At 41.8% G+C, this 21,391-nt stretch overlaps 1 protein-coding gene across 1 annotated transcript in view; it reads right to left on the bottom strand.

The window, feature by feature from the left end:
* LOC132401347 (dynein axonemal heavy chain 8-like) overlaps positions 1-21,391 on the bottom strand; it is a 674,688-nt gene that overhangs the window by 101,430 nt on the left and 551,867 nt on the right. Inside the window, exons 68-72 of the mRNA XM_059983476.1 lie at positions 15,723-15,938; positions 14,765-14,902; positions 13,588-13,715; positions 9,680-9,851; positions 4,194-4,349 (exon numbers count right to left, since the gene is read on the bottom strand). Coding sequence (XP_059839459.1) covers positions 4,194-4,349; positions 9,680-9,851; positions 13,588-13,715; positions 14,765-14,902; positions 15,723-15,938 — 810 coding nt within the window. The remainder of the gene's footprint in view (positions 1-4,193; positions 4,350-9,679; positions 9,852-13,587; positions 13,716-14,764; positions 14,903-15,722; positions 15,939-21,391) is intronic.

Here is a 21,391-nt window from a genome sequence, read left to right as displayed (position 1 = left end):
ACACAGACAGACTCCAGTAAATACAGTATTCTGATGTTTCTACAGTTGGTTGTTGTGAAACTGAAGAAAAGGGGTGTAAATGGCCAACAGGCATTTGGAAATTGACCCCAGAGCACCCTACAAATCTTTTAGAGACAACCAAGCTATATGACATGAAATCAAAACAGAACAATATAACCCAGGAACAGGCCCTTCAGCCCACAATGTTCTGCTGGACTAATTAAACTAATGATGCTTAATTAAACTAACCCTTCTGTCTGCACATGGTCTATATTTCTCTATTCTTTGGATATTGATGAACCTGTCTAACAGCCTCTGAAATGCCTCTATCATATCTGCCTCATGGAAACCAATCTCCCCTCCTTAGACTCTTGTCCACACTTCTCACTGCCTTGGTAAAACAGCTAACATAATCAAAGACCACAATGAATCCAGACATTCTCTTTTCTCCCCTCTCCCACCCAGCCGGAGATACAAAAGTCTGAAATCATGCAACCCCAGGCTTAAGGGCAGCTTCCATACTGCTGTTACAAGACTGCTGATGGATTCAAGATGGCCTCCTGACCTCGCAATGTACCTTGTTATGATCTTGCACCTTGTTGCCTATCTACACTGCACTTTCCGCGTATTGGTAACACTTCATTCTGCAATCTGTTTTATCTTGTACTATGTCGATGTACTGTTGTAATGAATTGATCTGTATGAACAGTATGCAAGTTTTAAAAATATGTAACAATATTTTACAATTTACATATTTTTATCAAGTTCAAAGTTTAAAGTTGACAGTACAAATACATACCATATACAACCGGAGATTCATTCTCTTATGGGCATTCCATAATAGAATAATAACCATGATATAATCAATGAAAGACAGCACCAACTTGGGTGTTCAACTAGTGAGTAAAAAACAACACACTATTCAAGTACAAAAAGAAAGAAATAATAATTAATAAATAAATAAATACGCAATAAATATCGAGAACATGAGATGAAGACTCCTTGAAAATGAGTCCATAGGTTGTGGGAACATTTCACTGAGGGGCAAGTGAATTTGAGTGAAGTTATCCCCTCTGGTTCAAGAGCCTGATAGTTGAGGGGTAATAACTGTTCCTGAACCTGGTAGTGTGAGTCCTGAGGCTCCTGTACCTTCTTCCTAATGGTAGCAGTGAGAAGAGAGCATGGCGTGGGTGATGGGGGACCCTAATGATCGATGTTGCTTTCTTATGACAAGGCTTTGTGTAGATGTGGTCAATGGTGGGGAGGTCTTTATCCATGATAGACTGGGCCATATCCACTACTTTTTGTAGGCTTTTCCATTCAAGGACTTTGGTGCTTCCACACCAGACTGTGATGGTCATTCAATATACTCTCTGCTACACATCTAGAGAGATTTGTCGAAGTTTTAGATGTCACGCTGAATCTTCATAACCTCCTAAAGAAGTAGAGGTGCTGCCATACATTTTTTGTAATTGTAGTTACATGGTGGTCCCTGACCGGTCCTCCAAAATAATAACAGAATGGAATTTCTCCGCCCCTCTCCACTCCTGATGCTCTAATGAGGATCTACTTGTGGACCTCTAGTTTATTCCTCCTGAAGTCAATAATCAGATCCTTGGTCTTGCTGACATTGAGTAAGAGGTTGTTGTCATGGCACCACTCAGCCAGATTTTCAACTTTCCTCTTATACGCCGATTTGACACCTCCTTTGATTTGGCCTACAGCAGTGGTCTCATTAGCAAATTTGAATATGGCATTGGAGCTGTGCTTAGCAACACAATCTAAAGTTTAAAGTGAGTAGAGCAGGGAGGTAAGCTCACAGCCTTGTGGTGTACCTGTGCTGATGGAGATCGTGGAGGAAATGTTGACGCCAATCTGACTGGGGTCTGCAAGTGAGGAAATCACAAGGAGGTATTGAGGCCAAGGTTTTGAAGTTTATTAATTAATTTTGAGGGGGTGATGGCATTGAATGTTGAGCTGTAGTCAATAACGAGCGTACTGATGTATGCACCTTTTCTGTCCAGATGTTCCAGGGTTGAGTTAAAAGCCAATAAGATGGCATCTGCTGTGGGGTCCTGTTGCTCCAGTAGGCAAATTGGAGTGGATCCAAGTCATTTCTCATGCAGGACTGGATATGTTTCATCCCCAACCTCTCAAAAAACTTCATCACTGTGGATGTAAGTGCTACTGGATGGTAGTCATTGAGGTAGGTTACGTCATTCTTATTGGGCACTGGTATAATTGAAGTCTTCTTGAAATAGGTGGGTACCTCAGAATGCCGAAGCGAGATGGTAATGATCTCAGTAGACACTCCAGCCTGTAAATAAGCACAGGTTTTTAGTGTTGGCCTGGTACCAGATGCTTTTCGGGGTTTCATCCTCCTGAAGGCAGCTTACACGTCAGCCTCAGAGACTAAAATCACAGGATCATCGGGGCTGTGTGAGTTTGTGATGGTTCTTTCAAGTTTTGATGGCAAATGCGAGCATAGAAGGCATTGCGCTCTCTGAAGGTAAAGTCCTGTTGTTGCCAGTGTTGCTTGATTGAACTTTACAAGAGGTGGTAGTATTCAAGGCCTGCCACAACTGTCCTTTCTTTCATTAATTCAAGTTTAGTCCAGATTTGCTACTTCACTTGTGAGATGGCTTTCTGAAGATTGTACCTGTATATTTATAACCTTCTTGGTCACCAGACCTGAATGCCTCTGACCTGGCCCTAGTAGATTACATATGTCATGGTTCATCCAGGGCTTCTGGTTGGGGCAGACTCCAAATGATTTCATGAGGACACACTCACTTACAACTTTTTTAATAAAGTCCATGACAACTGTGGTGTATTCAATCAGATCTACGGATGACTCCTTGAACACGGACCAGTCCACCAACTTGAAGCAAACCCGTATCCACTCCTCTGCTCCCTCAACCACTCTTTGTTGCCCTAATCTCTGGAACTTGTCTTTAGACAATGCCTGTAGGCAGGTAGAATTTCAACTAATAATTAGATTTACTGAAATGCACTCTGAGCATGGAACAGAAGGCATTTCTTATCTTAGTGTATCAGTAGTCTAGTGTGTTGGAAGCCCGGGTACTACAGGTTATATGCTGTTGGTAATTCTTCAAACAAGTCTGGTTGAAGTCCCTGACTATGATTTGAAATGCATCGGGATGGACTGTTTCTTGTGTGGAGAAGACATCATGTAGTATCTCAAGTGCTTGATTATAGTTGGCTGCTGGTGTTCCTGGCAACAGATTCTAGGTAGCCATCACTCAGTGTGTAAAAACTTGCCCTACACATCTCCTTTGAATTTCTCCAACCCTCACCTTAAATCCATGCCCTCAAGTATTAGACATTTTAAACTCAGAGAAAAGATACCAGCTGTCTACTCTATCTGTGTTTCTTATGAAGAGCCATAGAGCATGGAACCAGACCCTTCAGCCCACAAAGAAGGTGCAGACTAGCAAAAAACCCAATTACCCTGATCCCACATCCTGATGCAGAGCTTTGACCTGCAGCTTTACCAATATCTGTTTGACACACTGAGTTCCTCCAGTAGATTATTTGTTGCTCCAATTTTCCTGAGTCTCCACATTTATCTCAGTTTTATTCTCCCCACATCCTCATCAACTGCCCCTAGATTCTACCATCCACCTATACACCAGGGGCAATCTCACTGTGGTCAGTTAACCTATCAACCCGCATGCTGGAGAAAACTGCAGCACCAGAAGAAAACCATGATATGGTCACAAGCAGGGCATACAAACTAAACACAGGCAGCACTTGAGATCAGACTTAAACCCATTTATACTGTTTTATGAAGAAATGGTTTTAATAGCTGCACCACTGTGCTGCTTTTTCAAGTAATACCATAAAAATTATAGCTATGCAAAGGTACATCATGACTAGAAGAGTGGCTAATTTTGCAACAGGTGTACCTTCCACCAAAACTGGGCACAAATGAGTAATAAACAGATGTCTAAGATTAATTTTGCTCAATTTACTTCTGGCCCTTTCATTTCAATCTCTGATGTCCTCTGATTAAAAACAGCCACTAAAATTGAAACCTTCTGAAAAGAAGGTGAGAAAATTGGAGAAGTAAATAAACTACACATTATATTAATTGGATTGTCTCATTGTGTGCTAAGTATGCTGCTTCACATGCTAAATAATACATATTTATACAGTTTGTGTAATTCTACCTGTAGTTCATTGTCTTGCTCCTTCCTCTTGATCCAGGATTTACCCTGTGTCTGAGGGTCAATGAGAAGTGGATATCTGGTTGCTTTGGTGACAATAATGCCATTCTGAACTGACAAGTCATCATTTGGCAATCCTTGCAAGTTCCACTCACCGATCTAGAAAAATAAAACCAAAGAGGCTTATTAAAGGCACAAAGTCTAACAATGAGTATAATTCCTTAAATGATCAATGAAGATTAAGTCAGAAAACTTCTGGAAATAAATTGTAACAGATAGTGGAATACAGGTAACTCACACAAAATGCTGCAGGAACTCAGCAGGTCAGGCAGCATCTATGAAAATGAATAAATTGTCAAAGTTTTGGTTCAAGACCCTTCATCCAACTTCTTGGGCACCATCAAGGAGGTGACTTGTACAAGCAGCTCCAATGGAAATGATTAAATACTTCTGTCTCAGTCTGCTACAGCTGAGAATCACCGTGTGGATCAGAAATAACACCATCTTCTTGCTGACTATCAACATCATCACATCTCAAGGATGTGTGCTTAACCCTCTGCTCTACTCTCTCTCCACCCATGATAATGTGGCTAGCCACAGCTCAAATGCTGTCGATAAACTTGCTGAAGACACAATTAATGTTAACAGAATTCCAGATGGTGATGAGAAGGTGCACAGGAGTGAGATAAATCAGCAGGCTGAGTGGTGTCACAACAGCCTTGCACTTGACTTTAGTAAGACAAGTGAATTGATTATGGACTTCAGGAAGCAGAAATCGAAGGAACACACACCAGTCCCAGTGTAAAGGGTAAGCAGTTTCACGTTCCTAGGTGTGAAAATCTCTGAGGATCTATCCTGGACCCAACATATTGATTTAAATAGAAAAAGGCACTACAGTGCCTGTACTTCATTAAGAGTTTGAGAAGAACTGGTATGGCACCAAAGTCACTTGCAAATTATGACAGATGTACCGCGTAGAACATTATACTACAGTCTGGTATGAAGCTACTGCACAAGATCAGAAAAAGCAGCAGAAAGTCATAAACTCAGCCAGCTCCATCTTAGGCACTAGCTTCCCCAAAATCGAGGACACCTTCAAAAGGCAATGTCGCAAAAAGGCAGCATCCATCATTAAGGACCCCCATCATCCAGGACATGCCCTCCCCTCATTGCTACCAGCAAGGAAGTAGTACAGGAGCCCAAAGACATACTTAGTGTATCAGGAACAGCTTTTTCACTCTCCCATCAGATTTCTGAATGGACAATGAACCCAGGAACATTATTTCAGCACAATTAAACTCTTCTCGGGCTTCCATCCAGGTACTGTTATCAATTATAACCAATGTTTCAATGACAAACTCTGCCACCTTCATCAGGATGATGCCTGGGCATATCTAGTCCAATGGTATTTATACCACCTTTATCCATCCCTCCTGATTGGTTAGACCTCATCCAATCAGGGTTCCGTTGCTTCACATTGTTTACAATCGAATTCCAGTTCTTACTCAGAGTGAAACCTTCATCTTAGTTAAAATTCTTTTCTTCTAATTTACTTCAATGGTTTCCTTCACCAGGCGGTCCCAAAAGCCATTGGCGCGGCACAGTAATTTTGTGCTGTCAAAATCAGTCCTATGGCCTTTGTGAATGCAGTGTTCTGCTACCACCAATTTCTCCAGGTAACCCCAAATGGATACACCTCCTGTGGTCCCTGATGTGGGTTTCCACCATGTGTCCTGTTGCATTCACAGAGAATCCTGTAAGTGCCAGCCATCCTGAGTCTCAAGTCATCTTTGACCCTCACAAACAGTGATTTCAGCTTCCTTGTGGGCTTATGGATAGTATTAATCTGTTATTTCTTCAGGATCCTGATGATCCTTCCAGAAACCGAGGAAATATAGGGAAGACAGCCAATAGCGACAGGTTCCTCCAGGTCCTGATGAAGGGTGTCGGCCCAAAATGTTGACTGTTTATGCTGCCTGACCTGCTGAGTTTCTTCAGCATTTGTGCAGGTTGCATTGGATTTCCAGCTTCTGCCGATTTTTGTGTATTGATGAAATGCTGAAGCTTTATAAGGCATTGGTCAGTCTGCACTCAAGTATTACGAGCAGTTTTGGATTCTTATCGAAGAAAGGGTGTGCTGACATTAGAGAAAGTCCAGAGCAGGTTCAAGAGAATGATCCTGGGAATGAAAAGGTTAACACATGAGGAGCCTTTGATAGCTTTTGGCCTATATTCACTGGAGGTTAGAACAGTGGGAGAGATTCCATTAAAACCTATTGAAAACCTAGATAGAGTGGATGTGAAGAGTATGTTTCCTGTAGTGGGTGGTCATCCCTTAGGATAGAGGAGTGTCCATTTAGAACAGCGATGAGGATCAATGTCTTTAGCCAGAGGTTGGTAAATCTGTGGAGTTCATTACCATGGACAGCTGTGAAAGCCAAGTCATTGGTTATATTTAAAGTAAAGGTTGGTAGGGCATCAAAATTAACAAGGAAAAGGTAGGAGAATAGGGTTGAGAGGGATAATAAATCAGTTGTGATGGAATGGCGGAGCAGACTCCATGGGTTTCGGCTTAAAATACTTATGGTATTAAGCAGCAGCTCTAACATCCTTCTGAGAGCAAAATTAATTTATTTTAATGTCATCCATAAGTAGAGCAAAATTATCCTTATTTTTGCAGTACTTGAATATAAAAGTCATGCCTCAGACTCCAGTGCTTCAGAAAAAAATACACAATGCAAGTTTGTCCAACCCCTCAAGGAAATAAATTGTAATCCAGGCAACATACTGCTGAACCTCTCCTGAATTCCCTCCAAAGCCTGTTGACCCTCTCCCGCACTCTCTCCAAAGCCTCCATATCCTTCTTATAGAATGGCAACCAGAACCACACATAATACCACAAATAGGGCCTAACCAACATTTTGCAGAGCTGCAACATCTTGACATTTATACACAATACCCTAACCAATGAAGTCTAGAATGCCATTTTCCCTCTTTACCAGCTACTTTCAGGGAGCTATGGACCTGTATCATAGTTGCTGATAAATTCTCAGATGGCAACAAGGAGGCATACACAAGTGATCTTGGCTTGTTGAGCGTTGTCACAACAACAACCTTGCTCTCATCATCATCAAGACCAAGGAATTGATCATGTACTTCAGGAAAAGGAAGTTGGGGGAGCACACGTCAGTCTTTGTTGACAGGTCAGCATTGGAAAGGGTGAGCAGCTTCGAGTTCCTGAGCATTAACATATCCGAAGATCTTTACTGGACCCAACATATTGATACAATCATGAAGAAGGCATGCCAGAAGATCTGCTTCGTTGGGAGTTTGAGGATGAATGGCACGTCACCACAGACCCTTGCAAATGTATATCCCTTGGACTGTGGAGGACTCTGACTAGCTGCACCATAGCCTGGTATAGAGATTCCAGTGCACAGGATTGCAAGAGACTGCAGGGAGTTGTAGACTCAAACAGCACCATCATGGACACAACCTTCCCCAACAAGGTGCAACTCATGCAGCTGCTTAACAAGTTAAGAGCCCATGGTATTAAAGGAAATATAGCAGCATGGATAGAGCAGTGGCTGATTGGCAGGAGGAGAAGATTCAGAATAAAGGGAAGCTTTTCTGATTGGCTGCTGGTGACTTGTGATGTTCCGCAGGGGTCTGTGTTGGGACTGCTTCTTTTTACATTATATGTCAATGACTTGGATAACAGAATTGATGGCTCTGTGGCAAAATTTGCAGACCACATGAAGAACGGTAGGGGGCAGGTAGTCTTGAGGAAGTAGAGATGCTACAGAAGGACTTGGACAGATTAGGAGAATGGGAAAAATGGTGGCAGATGGAATAGTGTCAGGATGTGTATGGTCATACATTTCAGTATAAGAAATAACTGGGTAAACTGTTTCCAAAATGGAGAGAAAATTCAAAAATCTGAGGTGCAAAGGGTCTGGGGAGTACTTGTGCAATATTCCCGAAAGGTTAATTTGCAGGTTGAGTCAATGGTGAGAAAGGAAAATACAATGCTAGCATTCATTTCAAAAGAACTAGAATATAAAAGCAAAGGTGTAATGCTGAGGCTTTATAAAGCACTGGTGAGGCCTCAATTGAAATATTGTGAGCACTTTTGGGCTCCTTACCAAAGAAAGGATGTGCTAACATTGGAGAGCATTCAAAGAAGATTCATGAAAATGATTCTGAGAATGAAAAGCTTGTCATATAAAGAGTGTTTGATTGCCAGGAGCCTCCACTCACTGGAATTCAGAAGAATTGAGCAGTAACCTTTTGAATCCTATTAAATGTTAAATGGCTATGGATGTTCCCTATGGTGGGGGAGTTTAAGACCAGAGGACGCAGCCTTAGAATAGAGGAGTGTCCTTTTAGAATGGAGGTGAGGAGGAATTACTTTGGCTGGAAGTAGTGAATATGTTACATTCATTGCCACAGGTAGCTGCGGAGGCCAAGTCATTGGGTGTACCTGAGGTTGATGGATGTTTGATTGGTCAGAGTATGAAGGGATACTAGCAGAAGGCAGGAGATTGGAGCTGAGAGGGAAAGTTGATCAGCTATGATGAAATGGCAGAGCAGACTTGATGGGTTGAAAGGCCTAACTCCTCTCCTATATCTCATGGCCTTACTTCCTCCTTCTCATTATTACCCACACTCAGCAATGTAGGAACAGCTTCTTCCCTCTCCTATCAGTTGCTGAACAATCCATGAACTCTATCTCATTAACCTTTTTGCACTATTCATTAATTTTATAACTTATAGAAATGTTTATATCTTTGCACAGCACCACTGCTACAAAGCAACAAACCTCATTTCATATAAACAGAGATAATGAATCTGATTCTGATTTTCACCTCTGGATCCCACTTTGTATACTAATCAGCCTAACAATATTTTCATACAAATCATATACTCACCTATACTGTATATAAACAACAGATGAATACCATTGGTTCCAGTCTTCCAGTTAGAAGATCAACTCTCTATCACTACCTTCTGACTCTTTAATGACCAAACCAAGTTTGAATCCAATCTACCAAGTCTCCATGTATAGCATGTGCCTTGATCTTCAGGACTGGCCTACCATGAGAGATCTGGTCTTAAACCTTACTGAAGTGTGTGTCACCAGAACTAGGAAATTACTATGTTCTTGGGAAAAGAGAAAATGTTTTAAATAATGGAGCTTAGAATACAGGGCTATGGGGAAATCTAGTAATTTCTAAGGTAGGGACATGTTTGGCACAACTTTGTGGGCCGAAGGGCCTGTATTGTGCTGTAGGTTTTCTATGTTTCTAATGGTAATGAATTAAGACAATGACCGAAATTATCAATGTAAGTGAACAGGCATGTTACCAATGAAGCAATGTTTTCAACAGAAATAGTGTCTAGATGTACATAGTGTTTATTTTGTTCCTTTAAGAACTGACTAAAATAGAAATTTAATAGACACAAGCAAAAATCTAAATCTAGCTCACCGTGGATTGATCCACCAGGAAGTTTATCAGGTTTATACCATCTGTATATGGAATCCTCCTTCGCTGTAGTTCTGCTTCCCAGATTACTTTGGTCAGTATATCTCTGAAAGTTTGATTGAAGGGACCACTATATGAGAGGAAACCAGTCGCCAATAGGACATCGCCCACTAATCTGGATATATGAAATAAAAATGAACAGTCAACAACCTAACACAATATGAAGTGAACATAACAGATCTCAGTTGCAGGTAAATCTCACACTTCCTCTCTGACAAAAGGCAGTATGTGAGACTAGACAAGCACATCTGCACATCCACTCAGTCAGCACTAGTACGCCACTGGGATGTGTTCTCTTCTTTCTCCGATTTTCTTTATACACCAATAACTGCATCTCAAGTAATCGTCAATTAAACTGATAAAGTTTGCAAATGATACCACTATCAATGGACTAATCTCTAGAGGTGATGAATCCAAGTCCCACTAGGAAGCAAACAAGCTAATGACCTGGTGCAATCATATCAACTTGGAGCTGAAGCCTGTGGCAATGAATATCAACTTCAGAAGAAATGTGTAGCACTGTTTCAGCATTCAGGTTCCTGGGCATCATTGTATTGCAGGACCTCATGTGGGAGAACCATATCTTGTTCATTAACAAAAGATTCAGCAATGAATGTACTTCTTGCAGAAGTTGGTAAAATTCCCTCTTCCCCAGAACACACTGGTGCAATTCTACACTGCCATCACAGAGAGCACCTTCACATCAGCCGTCACTGTCTGGTTTGGAGCAACATCTTCTCACAAAAAAAAAGCGATAGCACACTATCAGGACAGCAGAAAAGGTCATTGTCTGCAGTTTACCATCACTATAGGACCATACATGTCCAGGACAAAGAAATGGGCAAGAAAAATTACAGTGGACACCACCTACCCTGCAAACTGTGTTTTCCAAAAGTTCCCTTCTAGAAAGCACTATAGGGCGATTAAAACCAAAACATCATTCCATCTTAAAAGCTCCTTCCCTAGTCAGTTAACCTGATCAACCATTCTAGTTATACCTCCCACCTCTCTCTGTCTATTACCTTAGTCATTCAAATACACTTCCACATTTTATTGTGCTGTTTACATTTAAATACATGCTGGTATTTATGTTTTATGCACATTTTATTCCACATCAATACTTCTAACTTTATTTTTATGTAATTCTTTATTATGCATAATACTTGAATGTTGTCATTTCTTCTGTATGTAGTACCACAACAATTTACTAATACACGTAAATATATATTGTTAGTAAAATCGATGCCCGTTTCCTGAAAAAGAACATTTCAGCTATCCCCATTGGCATGGTACACTTTGGTTATATTCATGCGCCTGTTGCACCGACTGGCCTATTAGATGAAATGATGGAGGTGTCAAGAAGAGGGACAGTTCATTTCGAACCATGCAGGGAGCCAAAGTCAGAAAAACATCATGTTCTGGACAAATTCAGCCATATGAGTCATATTCCCCATTTACATCCTTTCAGCTCATTCTCTCCTGCATGCCCCATAACTGCCCTGATTTTCTATCAGACAACCTCCCTATTTGTTACTTACAGCAGCCGATTCATCAACTAGCAGCTTTGAGATGAAAGCAGAGCATCCAGAAACAACCTACATGGAGAACAAACACAGCAAATGCCACACAGATATCCCAAGTGCCATGTTCGTACCAAGACACCTGACTACCTATTGGTCCACCCTTACAAAGGGCATTCCGAAGCTTGCTGCCATCAGTACCTCAAAATTGCAGAAGGTAATGGACCAGGTTTCAGATTTTATGGCTGATTGTCCACTCTGGAGCTTTGTTCTAGTGATTGTTTTATCCTTAAGAATATCGAACTCATTCTAGAATAAAATTAACAACCTGGCCTCAGCTCGTTTCTGTGCTGGAAAAGAAACTTGTTCTTTCGAGATTTTAAATAGTTTACCCTGTACCTTGAAGCCGTGGATCCTGGTTTTGGACTCTTAACTGTCAGGAACATCCTCCCTGCATCTAGTCTATAAGACCATAGATATATGAGCAGAATTTAGCCACTTAGCCCATCAAGTCTGCTCTGCTATTTAAATATGGCTGACTTATTATCCCTCTCAACCCCCTTTTCCTGCCTTTTCCCCCATAACCTTTGGTGACTGTACTAATCAAAAAGCTATCAACTTCTGTTTTAAATATTAATGATGCATTTATGCCTTCATCTACTTTAACATCCTTTCTACTTGCAAGACCACTTTTGGAGAGCTATGGACTTGGACCTCAAAATCACTGGATACATCAATGCCACTAAGGATCCAGCCATTAACTGTATACACCCCCCCCCCCCACCACCATATCTGACCTCCCAAAGTGCAATACCTCATTGCTTGGTTTAAATTTCATCTTCCATTTTCCTACCCTATATGAAACTTGATCATCTGTATTCTGCTGTATCCTTTGACAGACCTTGTGCACAGCTCCAACAACCTTTGTGTTGACCATAAACTTACTAACCCATTCACCTATGTATCCACCCAAGTCATTTGTATATATCACAAACAAAAGAGGATGCAGCACCAATCCATGTGGAATACCACTAGGTATGGACCTAGAGCTAAAATATCATATGCCCACCTTCTCTGAGCGAGTTAGTTCTAAATCACAATGGATCCCATGTATGTTAATCTTCTGGATCAGCCTAGCATGTGGGACCTGATATGACTCCAGCCCCCTCCTTTGTGAGAATCACAAGATCACTATTGAGTTGGGTCAGGAGACCCAGGAAATGAGAGAGAGACGTGCAGAATGTCTTGCTTCCCCCCCCCGCCCCCCCCCCGGCGATATAAAGCGACGGGAAACGGCCATTGTCTCTTGGAGACGAACTCGTGTATTGCAATACTGTGCTATGCGGAAGCCCTCAGGCAAAGTGGGCTGGTTGAGAGAGGGATTGCATCACCCCCAACCTGATTGACATCTGCGACCCTGAGAGTCAGGATAAAAGAGGGTCTGTGGGAACAGCCCCTCAGACGCACCAGAAGAAACGCTAGCGATCCCGTAATAGCAGAAGCCATTGGAAGGAGGCCACGTGCGTTCGGGTCCGTTTGCCTGGAACTGGTGGCTTGTACCATGGAAGATGGCTTTTAGCTAACAACGGGGAAACCAACTCCCCACGACTCAAAGGATTGGCATTATAAAAGACCTGGGCAAGTTTAACCCGTCTCTCTCTAAAACCCAAAAATGCTGCAGCTTGAACAAACTAACAGTGACTTTTATGTTTCCATCGGACAATACATTATCCCCTAGACAACGATAGAGCTATTTTTTATTGATTATTATTATACCCGCGCTTTTAGATTTAGTATTGATGATGTATATTATCTGTATGTTTGCATTGATCTTATTTTTGTGCCCCCTTATCAATAACTGTTAAAAATAGTACCATCAGACTTCAACGGACCTCTCTATCTTTGCTGGTAAGTGACCCAGTTACGGGGTTTCGTAACAGACCATGTCAAATTGCTCACTGAAATTCATGCAGGCAACATCCACAGCCCTACTCTCATTATCTTTGTGACCTCCTCAAAAATCTTAATATGTTTGTAACTATATTACAATCGATACCTCATTGATCAGTTAAAGTTCTGTGCAGAAGACATGAGGGATTAATGTCTACTCTATCTATTCCTTATGCTCTTATGATAGGGTGCTAATCTTAATATAATTATGTAGTATCACTCGCCCACAGGCCTCTAAAAAGAAACTGTAAGGCTAAGTGAAATAGGCAATGATTATGTTGGCATTTAGCAATATTTTCAGCCACAATTTTTACCATGGACAACAAACTTAAATCAAGACCCAAAATTTCAAAATCATTGAAGTCAATGCCCATTTCTTGCCTGACAATTTGTGCTTTAAACTCCCTGCATTGATCAGTCCATCTGATTTTCTCCCCACTCAGACCATCTATCAGAGTTGAGGCAGCATCCATTTTTCTTTTGCAGTTTTCTGCATCTTCTAACAGATCCTAAAGGATAAAAAGAAAGCTCATTCAGTCATGATTACTGAGCCACCACCAAGAGAACCTCTGCCAAATTTTACAACTGTAACATTGTGTTGTCATATATATTCCTAAATATGAAAAATATGTTTTCTTTGCCTTTTTAACATTTTGCCTATCACAGTAACTTTCTATAATCCTACAACTCTTTAAGATCTTTGCTCCTCTCTATTTCTAACTCCTTGAACATTCCTGATTTCCTTCCTGTACTCTGATGGTCAAACCTTCAACTGGCTAATCCCTAAGCTCTGGAATTTCCTACCTAAATCTTTCCAACTCTCTCCTCCAACAAGACCTTGGAATACTACCCTACCAGATTTTACATGATCATGTGCTAGATTTTGCAAGGGAACACTGTTATAAAGTACAGAAATAATCTACAGTAGGTGCTATATGAATGCAATTGACAAACTGGATAACAACTGGTTTAAATAAAGACACTGATTCTCTAAGGTTAGCTACTTGATGGGACATGTTCCATATCTGCAAATAGGCACCTGATATATTTGCGGAATTAAATTCATAAAGACTTCCTTATATTCTATAATCTCTGCCTTATGAGCTTGTAATAAAGAATTGAATAACTATCTGCATGAGAAGTATTCTTCTAATTTTTCCCTAACTACTTTCTCATGATTTTGTAGTTAGGGATTTTTTTTAAATGTATTAACCAATCTTGTACTGTTTTAAAATGTTTGCAATATTAAAAACTTTTGACTTTTTAAAAACTTATTTCTGTTTCCCACACCCATTGACAGCATTGACAGATACTGGAGACAGAAATAATTTAGTACTTCACACAAGTAATCACACTGTGTTTAATCTAGTCTGCATACTTGCTGATAAACTCAGAGACTTCTCAGTGGGATTGGAAAGATGTGCTGGTGGTGGGAGTTTATGGTAGAAGGGTTCAAACTACAACCAAGCCTAACCCTGAACGTGACTTGTGAAAATCAGAGTTGTTGCCTACTCAGGTATCAGATAAACACTGAAAAATATCCAAGATTCTGACTCACCATTTTCTCTTTCATGGCAGCATCAAACTTGGCCTGCACCTTGTCCAACTCGGCTTGTTTCTCATCTAGCTGAGCCTGGGCAATTCCTAACTGGTTCATGGCCCCTTGGAGACGGTTTTCCTGTACTGCCAAATTATCCTAAAAACATGTGTTGAAAAAAAAGGCCAATTACTTCTGTTGTATAGTAAGATTCTTCCAGCATTTCCTCCACTTGGAAACAATAAAGAAATAAAAGGGAAACAATAAACAAGGTGAGTTAATATGCCTGATACAGACCATGAAATCAAGTACCTAAAGTTGTAGCACAAGAACAGAATTTCATCTGATGTTAAAGAATATCCCTCCCTTCTTCTCTTTGATAAGCTTTTGACCAAAACCCACACCCACAAACTTTTGTCTAGTTTTACGGTATCTATGTTTTCACCATCTGAACTGCTCACTCATTGATCAGATAACCTTGTTGTTACCTTACCTGAATGGTCATCTCAGTTTCAGCTTATCAGATGTACTTTCTGCAGCTACACAAGCTTTTTTGATTCCCTTTTCAGTTCTGACAGAGGATCACTTACCCTCAACATTGTTTCTCTTCACGCAGATGCAGCTTGACCTGCTGAGTACTTCCAGCATTTTCTGGTCTTATTTTAGATTTCCAGCATCTGCATTTTCTTAAAACTTTTGCTATTATTGGAAGTGTTTGCCCTAGTTAGTCATTTAAATTTTCCACTAGAACTGAGAAATACATGGTCCTTGACCAACTGGGTGTTTTCATCATTTTTTGTTTTTATCCAAGAATCACATAAAGAAAGAAAAACATTAATGTTTTCACTTAAACTCCAGATATTAATGTCTCTAAATAGCATGGTAGTAATGCAAAAAGCTAACTATATAGAACACGCACTGCCAGTGAAATTACTCAAATAAATATATAAATATTCACGTTCTTCTGACTGAGAATTACCTTTAGAGGCAGCACCTCTTTGTTGATGGCAAAAAAGGCAGCCATAGCCTGAGTCCAGGACAACAAACCAGCAACGTTCCCACATACTTTCTTTGCATTTTCAAATGTATAATCCTCCATGATAAAATACGGCTGGAGCAGTTCCACTGTTTCGTCATTGATGGTGTCCTTTGGGAACTGCTGCAGGGCCTGTAGAAACCCAGTGCCACTCAATAGCTGGAAATGGACAAAATGATAAAAATTCCTTGTAATGATTCACACCAACTCTGGTAGAAATGCATAGTTTGTGAACAACCCTATTACCTTGGTTATTTCTTCAGCGGTTTGATCAAGGCATGACTGCGCAAGTGCATGGACGTTAGCCAGTGAGAAGAGTTTAAAAAGAGACAACTGTTTAGAGTGGGCGCAGGGTACAGGGAGACAGAGTAGGAAGGCTTTGGCTCAATGGGTCTTCAGCAATAATGAGTTGAGGCGAGGTAGGTTATCTGTGTAGAATACAGACAGGAAGTATGTGTGTGAGGACAGTGTTCTGTGTTCAGTGTCAGATGTGGAAAGTCCGGGAGACTTCCAACGTCCCGGACAGCCATATCTGCGCCAAGTTTGTTGAGCTGCAGCTCCTGAGGGACCATGTTAGGGAACTGGAGATGCAGCTTGATGACCTTCGTCTGGTCAGGGAGAGTGAGGAGATGACAGACAGGAGCTATAGGCAGGCAGTCACACTGGGGTCTTGTGAGACAGGTAAGTGGGTAACAGTCAGGAGAGGAAAGGGCAGGAGTCAGAGGCTAGAGAGGACCCCTGTGGCTGTATCCCTTAACAATAAGTAGTCCTGCTCGAGTACTTTTGGGGGGTGACGGCCTACTTGGGGGGAGCAACAAAGGCTGCGCCTCTGGCGCAGAGTCTGGTCCTGAGGCTCAGAAGGGTAGGGAAAGGAAGAGGATGGCAGCAGTAATAGGGGACTATAATTAGGGGGTCAGACAGGCAACTCGGTGGACACAGGAAAGATGCACGGATGGTAGTTTGCCTCCCAGGTGCCAGGGTCCAGGATGTTTCTGATCATGTCCAAGATATCCTGCAGTGGGAAGGAGAACAGCCAGAGGTTGTGGTACATATTGGTACCAATGGTGTAGGCAGGAAAAGGGAGGAGGTCCTGAAAGCAGACTACAGGGAGCTAGGAAGGAAGTTGAGAAACAGGACTACAAAGGTAGTCATCTTGGGATTATTGCCTGTGCCACATGACAGTGGGCATAGAAACAGAGTGAGGTAGAGGATAAATACATGGCTGAGGGATTGGAGCAGTGGTCAGGGATTCAGATTTCTGGATCATTGGGACCTCTTTTAGGGCAGGAGTGACCTGTACAAAAAGGACGGGTTGCACTTGAATCCCAGGGGGACCAATATCCTGGCAGGAAGGTTTGCTAAGGCTGTTGGGGAGAGTTTAAACTAGGATTGCTGGGGGTTGGGAACCAACCTGAAGAGATTGAGGAACAGGCAGTTGGCTCACAAATAGAGAAAGCTTGGAGACAGTGTGAAAGGGAGGATAGGCAGGTGACAGAGAAGGGACACGCTCAGACCAATGGTTTGAGATGTGTCTATTTTAATGCAAGAGGTATTATGAACAAAGTGGATGAGCTTAGACTGTGGATCAGTACTTGGAGCTTATGGCCATTACAGAGACTTGGATGGCTCAGGGGCAGGAATAGTTACTTTGAGTGATAGGCTTTAGATGCTTCAGAAAGGACAGGGAAGGAGGCAAAAGAGCATTGCACTGCTGGTCAGAGATAGTGTCATGGCTGCAGAAAAGGAGGAAGACATGGAGGGATTGTTGACGGAGTCTCTGTGGGTGGAAGTTAATAACTCTACTGGGTATTTTTTTTAAAAGACAGTCACAGGAACATCAAGGAGCAGATAGGGAGACAGATTCTGGAAAGGTTGTAATAATAACAGGGTGTCGTGGTGGGAGATTTTAATTTCCCAAATATCAATTGGCATGTCCCTAGAGTGAGGGATTTAGATGGGGAGGAGTTTGTTAGGTGCGTTCATGAAGGTTTCTTGACACAATATGTAGATAGGCCTACAAGAGGAGAGGCTGTACTTGATCTGGTATTGGGAAATGAACCTAGTCAGGTGTTAGGTCTCTCAGTGGAAGAGCATTTAAGAGATAGTGATCACAATTCTATCTCCTTTACCATAGCATTGGAGAAGGATAGGAACAGACAAGTTAGGAAAGCCTTTAATTGGAGTAAGGGGAAATATGAGACTATCAGGCAGGAAACTTGGAAGCATAAATTGGAAACAGATGTTCTCAGGGAAATGTACGAAAGAAATGTGGCAAATGTTCACGGGATAATTGCATGAAGTTCTGCATAGGTACGTTCCAATGAGACAGGAAAAGGATGGTAGGGTACAGGAACCATGATGTACCAAGGCTGTTGTTAATCTAGTCAAGAAGAAAAGAACAGCTTACAAAATGTTCAGAAAACTAGGTAATGATAGAGATCTAGAAGATTATAAGACCAGCAGGAAGGAGCTTAAGAAAGAAATTAGGAGAGCCAGAAGGGGCCATGAGACGACCTTGGCGGGCAGGATTAAGGAAAACCCCAAGGCATTCTACAAGTATGTGAAGAGCAAGAGGATAAGACATGAGAAAATAGGACCAATCAAGTGTGTCAGTGGAAAAGTATGTATGGAACCAGAAGAGATAGCAGAGGTACTTAATGAGCACTTTGCTTCAGTATTCACTATGGAAAAGGAACTTAGCGAATGTAGGGATGACTTCCAGCAGACTGAAAAGCTTGAGCATGTAGATATTAAGAAAGAGAATGTGTTGGAGCTTTTGGAAAGCATCAAGTTGAATAAGTCACCCGAACGAGATGAGATGTACCCCAGGCTACTGTGGGAGGTGAGGGAGGAGATTGCTGAGCAGCTGGCGATGATCTTTGCATCATCAATGAGGACGGGAAAGGTTCCGGAGGATTGGAGGGTTGCGGATGTTGTACCCTTATTCAAGTAATGGAGTAGAGATAGCCCAGGAAATTATAGACCAGTGAGTCTTACCTCAGTGGTCGGTAAGTGGATGGAGAAGATGCTGAGATGCAGGACTCATGAACATTTGGAGAGGCATAATATGATTAGAAACAGTCAGCATGGCTTTGTGAAGCCATATTCTGCATGGAGGTTGTTTACCAATGGTGTGCCTCAGGGATCTACACTGAGACCCCTGCTCTTTGTGATTTTTATAAGTGACCTGGATGAAGAAGTGAAGGGATGGGTTAGTAAATTTGCTGATGACTCAAAGGTTGGGGGTCTTGTGGATAGTGCTGTCAGAGGTTACAGTGGGACATCAATAGGATACAAAACTGGACTGAGAAGTGGCAGATGGAACTCAACTCAAATAAGTGTGAGGTGGTTTACTTTGATAGGTCAAATATGATGGCAGAGTATACTAAGATTCCTGGCAGTGTGGAGGATCAGAGGGATATTGCGGTCTGAGTCCATAGGACAGTCAAAGCTGCTGCACAGGTTGACTCTGTGATTAGGAAAGCATATGGTGCACTGAACTTCATCAATCATGGGACTGAGTTTAGGAGCCGAGAGGTAATGTTACAGCTATATAGGACCCTGGTCAGACCCCACTTGGAGTACTGTGCTCAGATCTGGTTGCCTTGCTATAGCGAGGATGTGGAAACCATAGAAAGGGTGCAGAGGAGATTTACAAGGATGTTGCCTGGATTGGGGAGCATGCTTTATGAGAATAGGTTTAGTGAACTCTGCCTTTTCTACTCAGTGTGACGGAGGATGAGAAGTCACCTGATAGAGGAGTACAAGATGATGAGAGGCATTGATTGTGTGGATGGTCAGAGGCTTCTTCCTAGCGCTGAAATGGCTGGCAAGAGAGTGCACATTTTTAAGGTGCTGGGAAGTAGGTACAGAGGAGATGTAAGGGTTAAGTTTTATACTCAGAGAGTGGTGAGTGCCTGGAATGGGCTGCCAGTATCAGGGGTGGAGGCGGATACAATAGGGTCTTTTAAGAGACTCCTGGACAGGTACATGGACCTCAGAAAAATAGAGGGCTATGAGTATACCTAGGTAATTTCTAAAGTAAAGACATGTTCGGTACAGCTTTGTGGGCCAAAGGGCCTGTATTATGCTATAGGCTTTCTATGTTTCTATGTTTTTTTTTTAATATATAACTGCTGAGACTGAATGTATTAAGTTACGAGATAGATAGGCTGTGTCTGTTTTGTTGGATCAAAGGAGGCTGAGGAGTGAATTTATAGAGGCTTATAAAATCATAAAAGACAAAGATAGAGTGGATGCTCAGAATCTTTCTCCCAGGGTAGGGGTGTTTAAATCTAGAGGGCAGAGATTTAAGGTGTGAGGGGAGAAGATTTAAAGAGGATCTGAGAGGCAAATCATTCCACACAGAGAGTAATGGGTACAGGATATGCCGGAGAAGAAAGTAGAAGCAAATACAAATACTACATTTCAAAGATATTTGGACGTGTATATGGAGAGAAAAGGTTTAGAGGGATATAGGCCAAAGACAGGCAGATGGAATGGCTCAGGCAGGCACCTTGGTCAACACTGACGAATTCTGGGAGAGTCCTTTATCGAGATGTACAAGCTGATGATTCTATAAACTCACTGTTAAGAGTTATTTTCTAAGCAGAAACCTTATGTTTGTTGGGAGAAACTTTTCCTATTCGGATTTGCTGGATCGGTTAGTGAATGCGGTTTTATTTTTATTACATTTAAATATGGCAGACAGATACAAGAGTGGCTTGTTCTGATTACTGTGAGTAGGTTCAGATATCAATCAGACCCTCAAGGTATTACTTAATGTAATTAAATACAGCAGCTTTTTCTTATTATTTAATGGATTGGATTGTAATTCTCCAGCTGCTCTGATGGGATTTGAACTCACAACTTTAAATCATTTTATCGTAGACTCATTAAAATGCTTACAAAACAAAATAAGGACAATTTCCTCATTCTTTCAGTACCAATCAAAAAAAATGCTACCTGATGTAACCCCACCTTCCATCAAATATCCAGCTATTTGGATTATGAATTAAAATAGGTCACTATTTAAACACTATTTTTTATGGCTCAACAGCTTAGTTCTGTCTATATATGAGACTTCCCAATCTTATTGCAGAATGCTGGAGCAATGGCTGGAGAACTCGCTGTGAGCCAGTCAACATTGGATACAATGGCTGGAGAACTTGCTGTGAGCCAGTCAACGTTGGGTACAATGGCTGGAGAACTCACTGTGAACCAGTCAACATTGGGTACAATGGCTGGAAAGCTCGCTGTGAGTCAGTCAACGTTGGGTACAATGGCTGGAGAACTCGCTGTGAGCCAGTCAACATTGGGTACAATGGCTGGAGAACTCGCTGTGAGCCAGTCAACATTGGGTACAATGGCTGGAGAACTTGCTGTGAGCCAGTCAACGTTGGGTACAATGGCTGGAGAACTCACTGTGAACCAGTCAACATTGGGTACAATGGCTGGAAAGCTCGCTGTGAGTCAGTCAACGTTGGGTACAATGGCTGGAGAGCTCGCTGTGAGTCAGTCAACGTTGGGTACAATGGCTGGAGAACTCGCTGTGAGCCAGTCAACATTGGGTACAATGGCTGGAAAGCTCGCTCAGAGCCAGTCAAAGTTGG

This window comes from Hypanus sabinus, chromosome 10 (assembly GCF_030144855.1).
Source record: "Hypanus sabinus isolate sHypSab1 chromosome 10, sHypSab1.hap1, whole genome shotgun sequence".
Classification (NCBI taxonomy): Eukaryota; Metazoa; Chordata; class Chondrichthyes; order Myliobatiformes; family Dasyatidae; genus Hypanus; species Hypanus sabinus.
The sequence above is the reverse complement of the archived record's forward strand: the minus strand, read 5'-3'. Positions and strand labels throughout refer to the sequence as shown.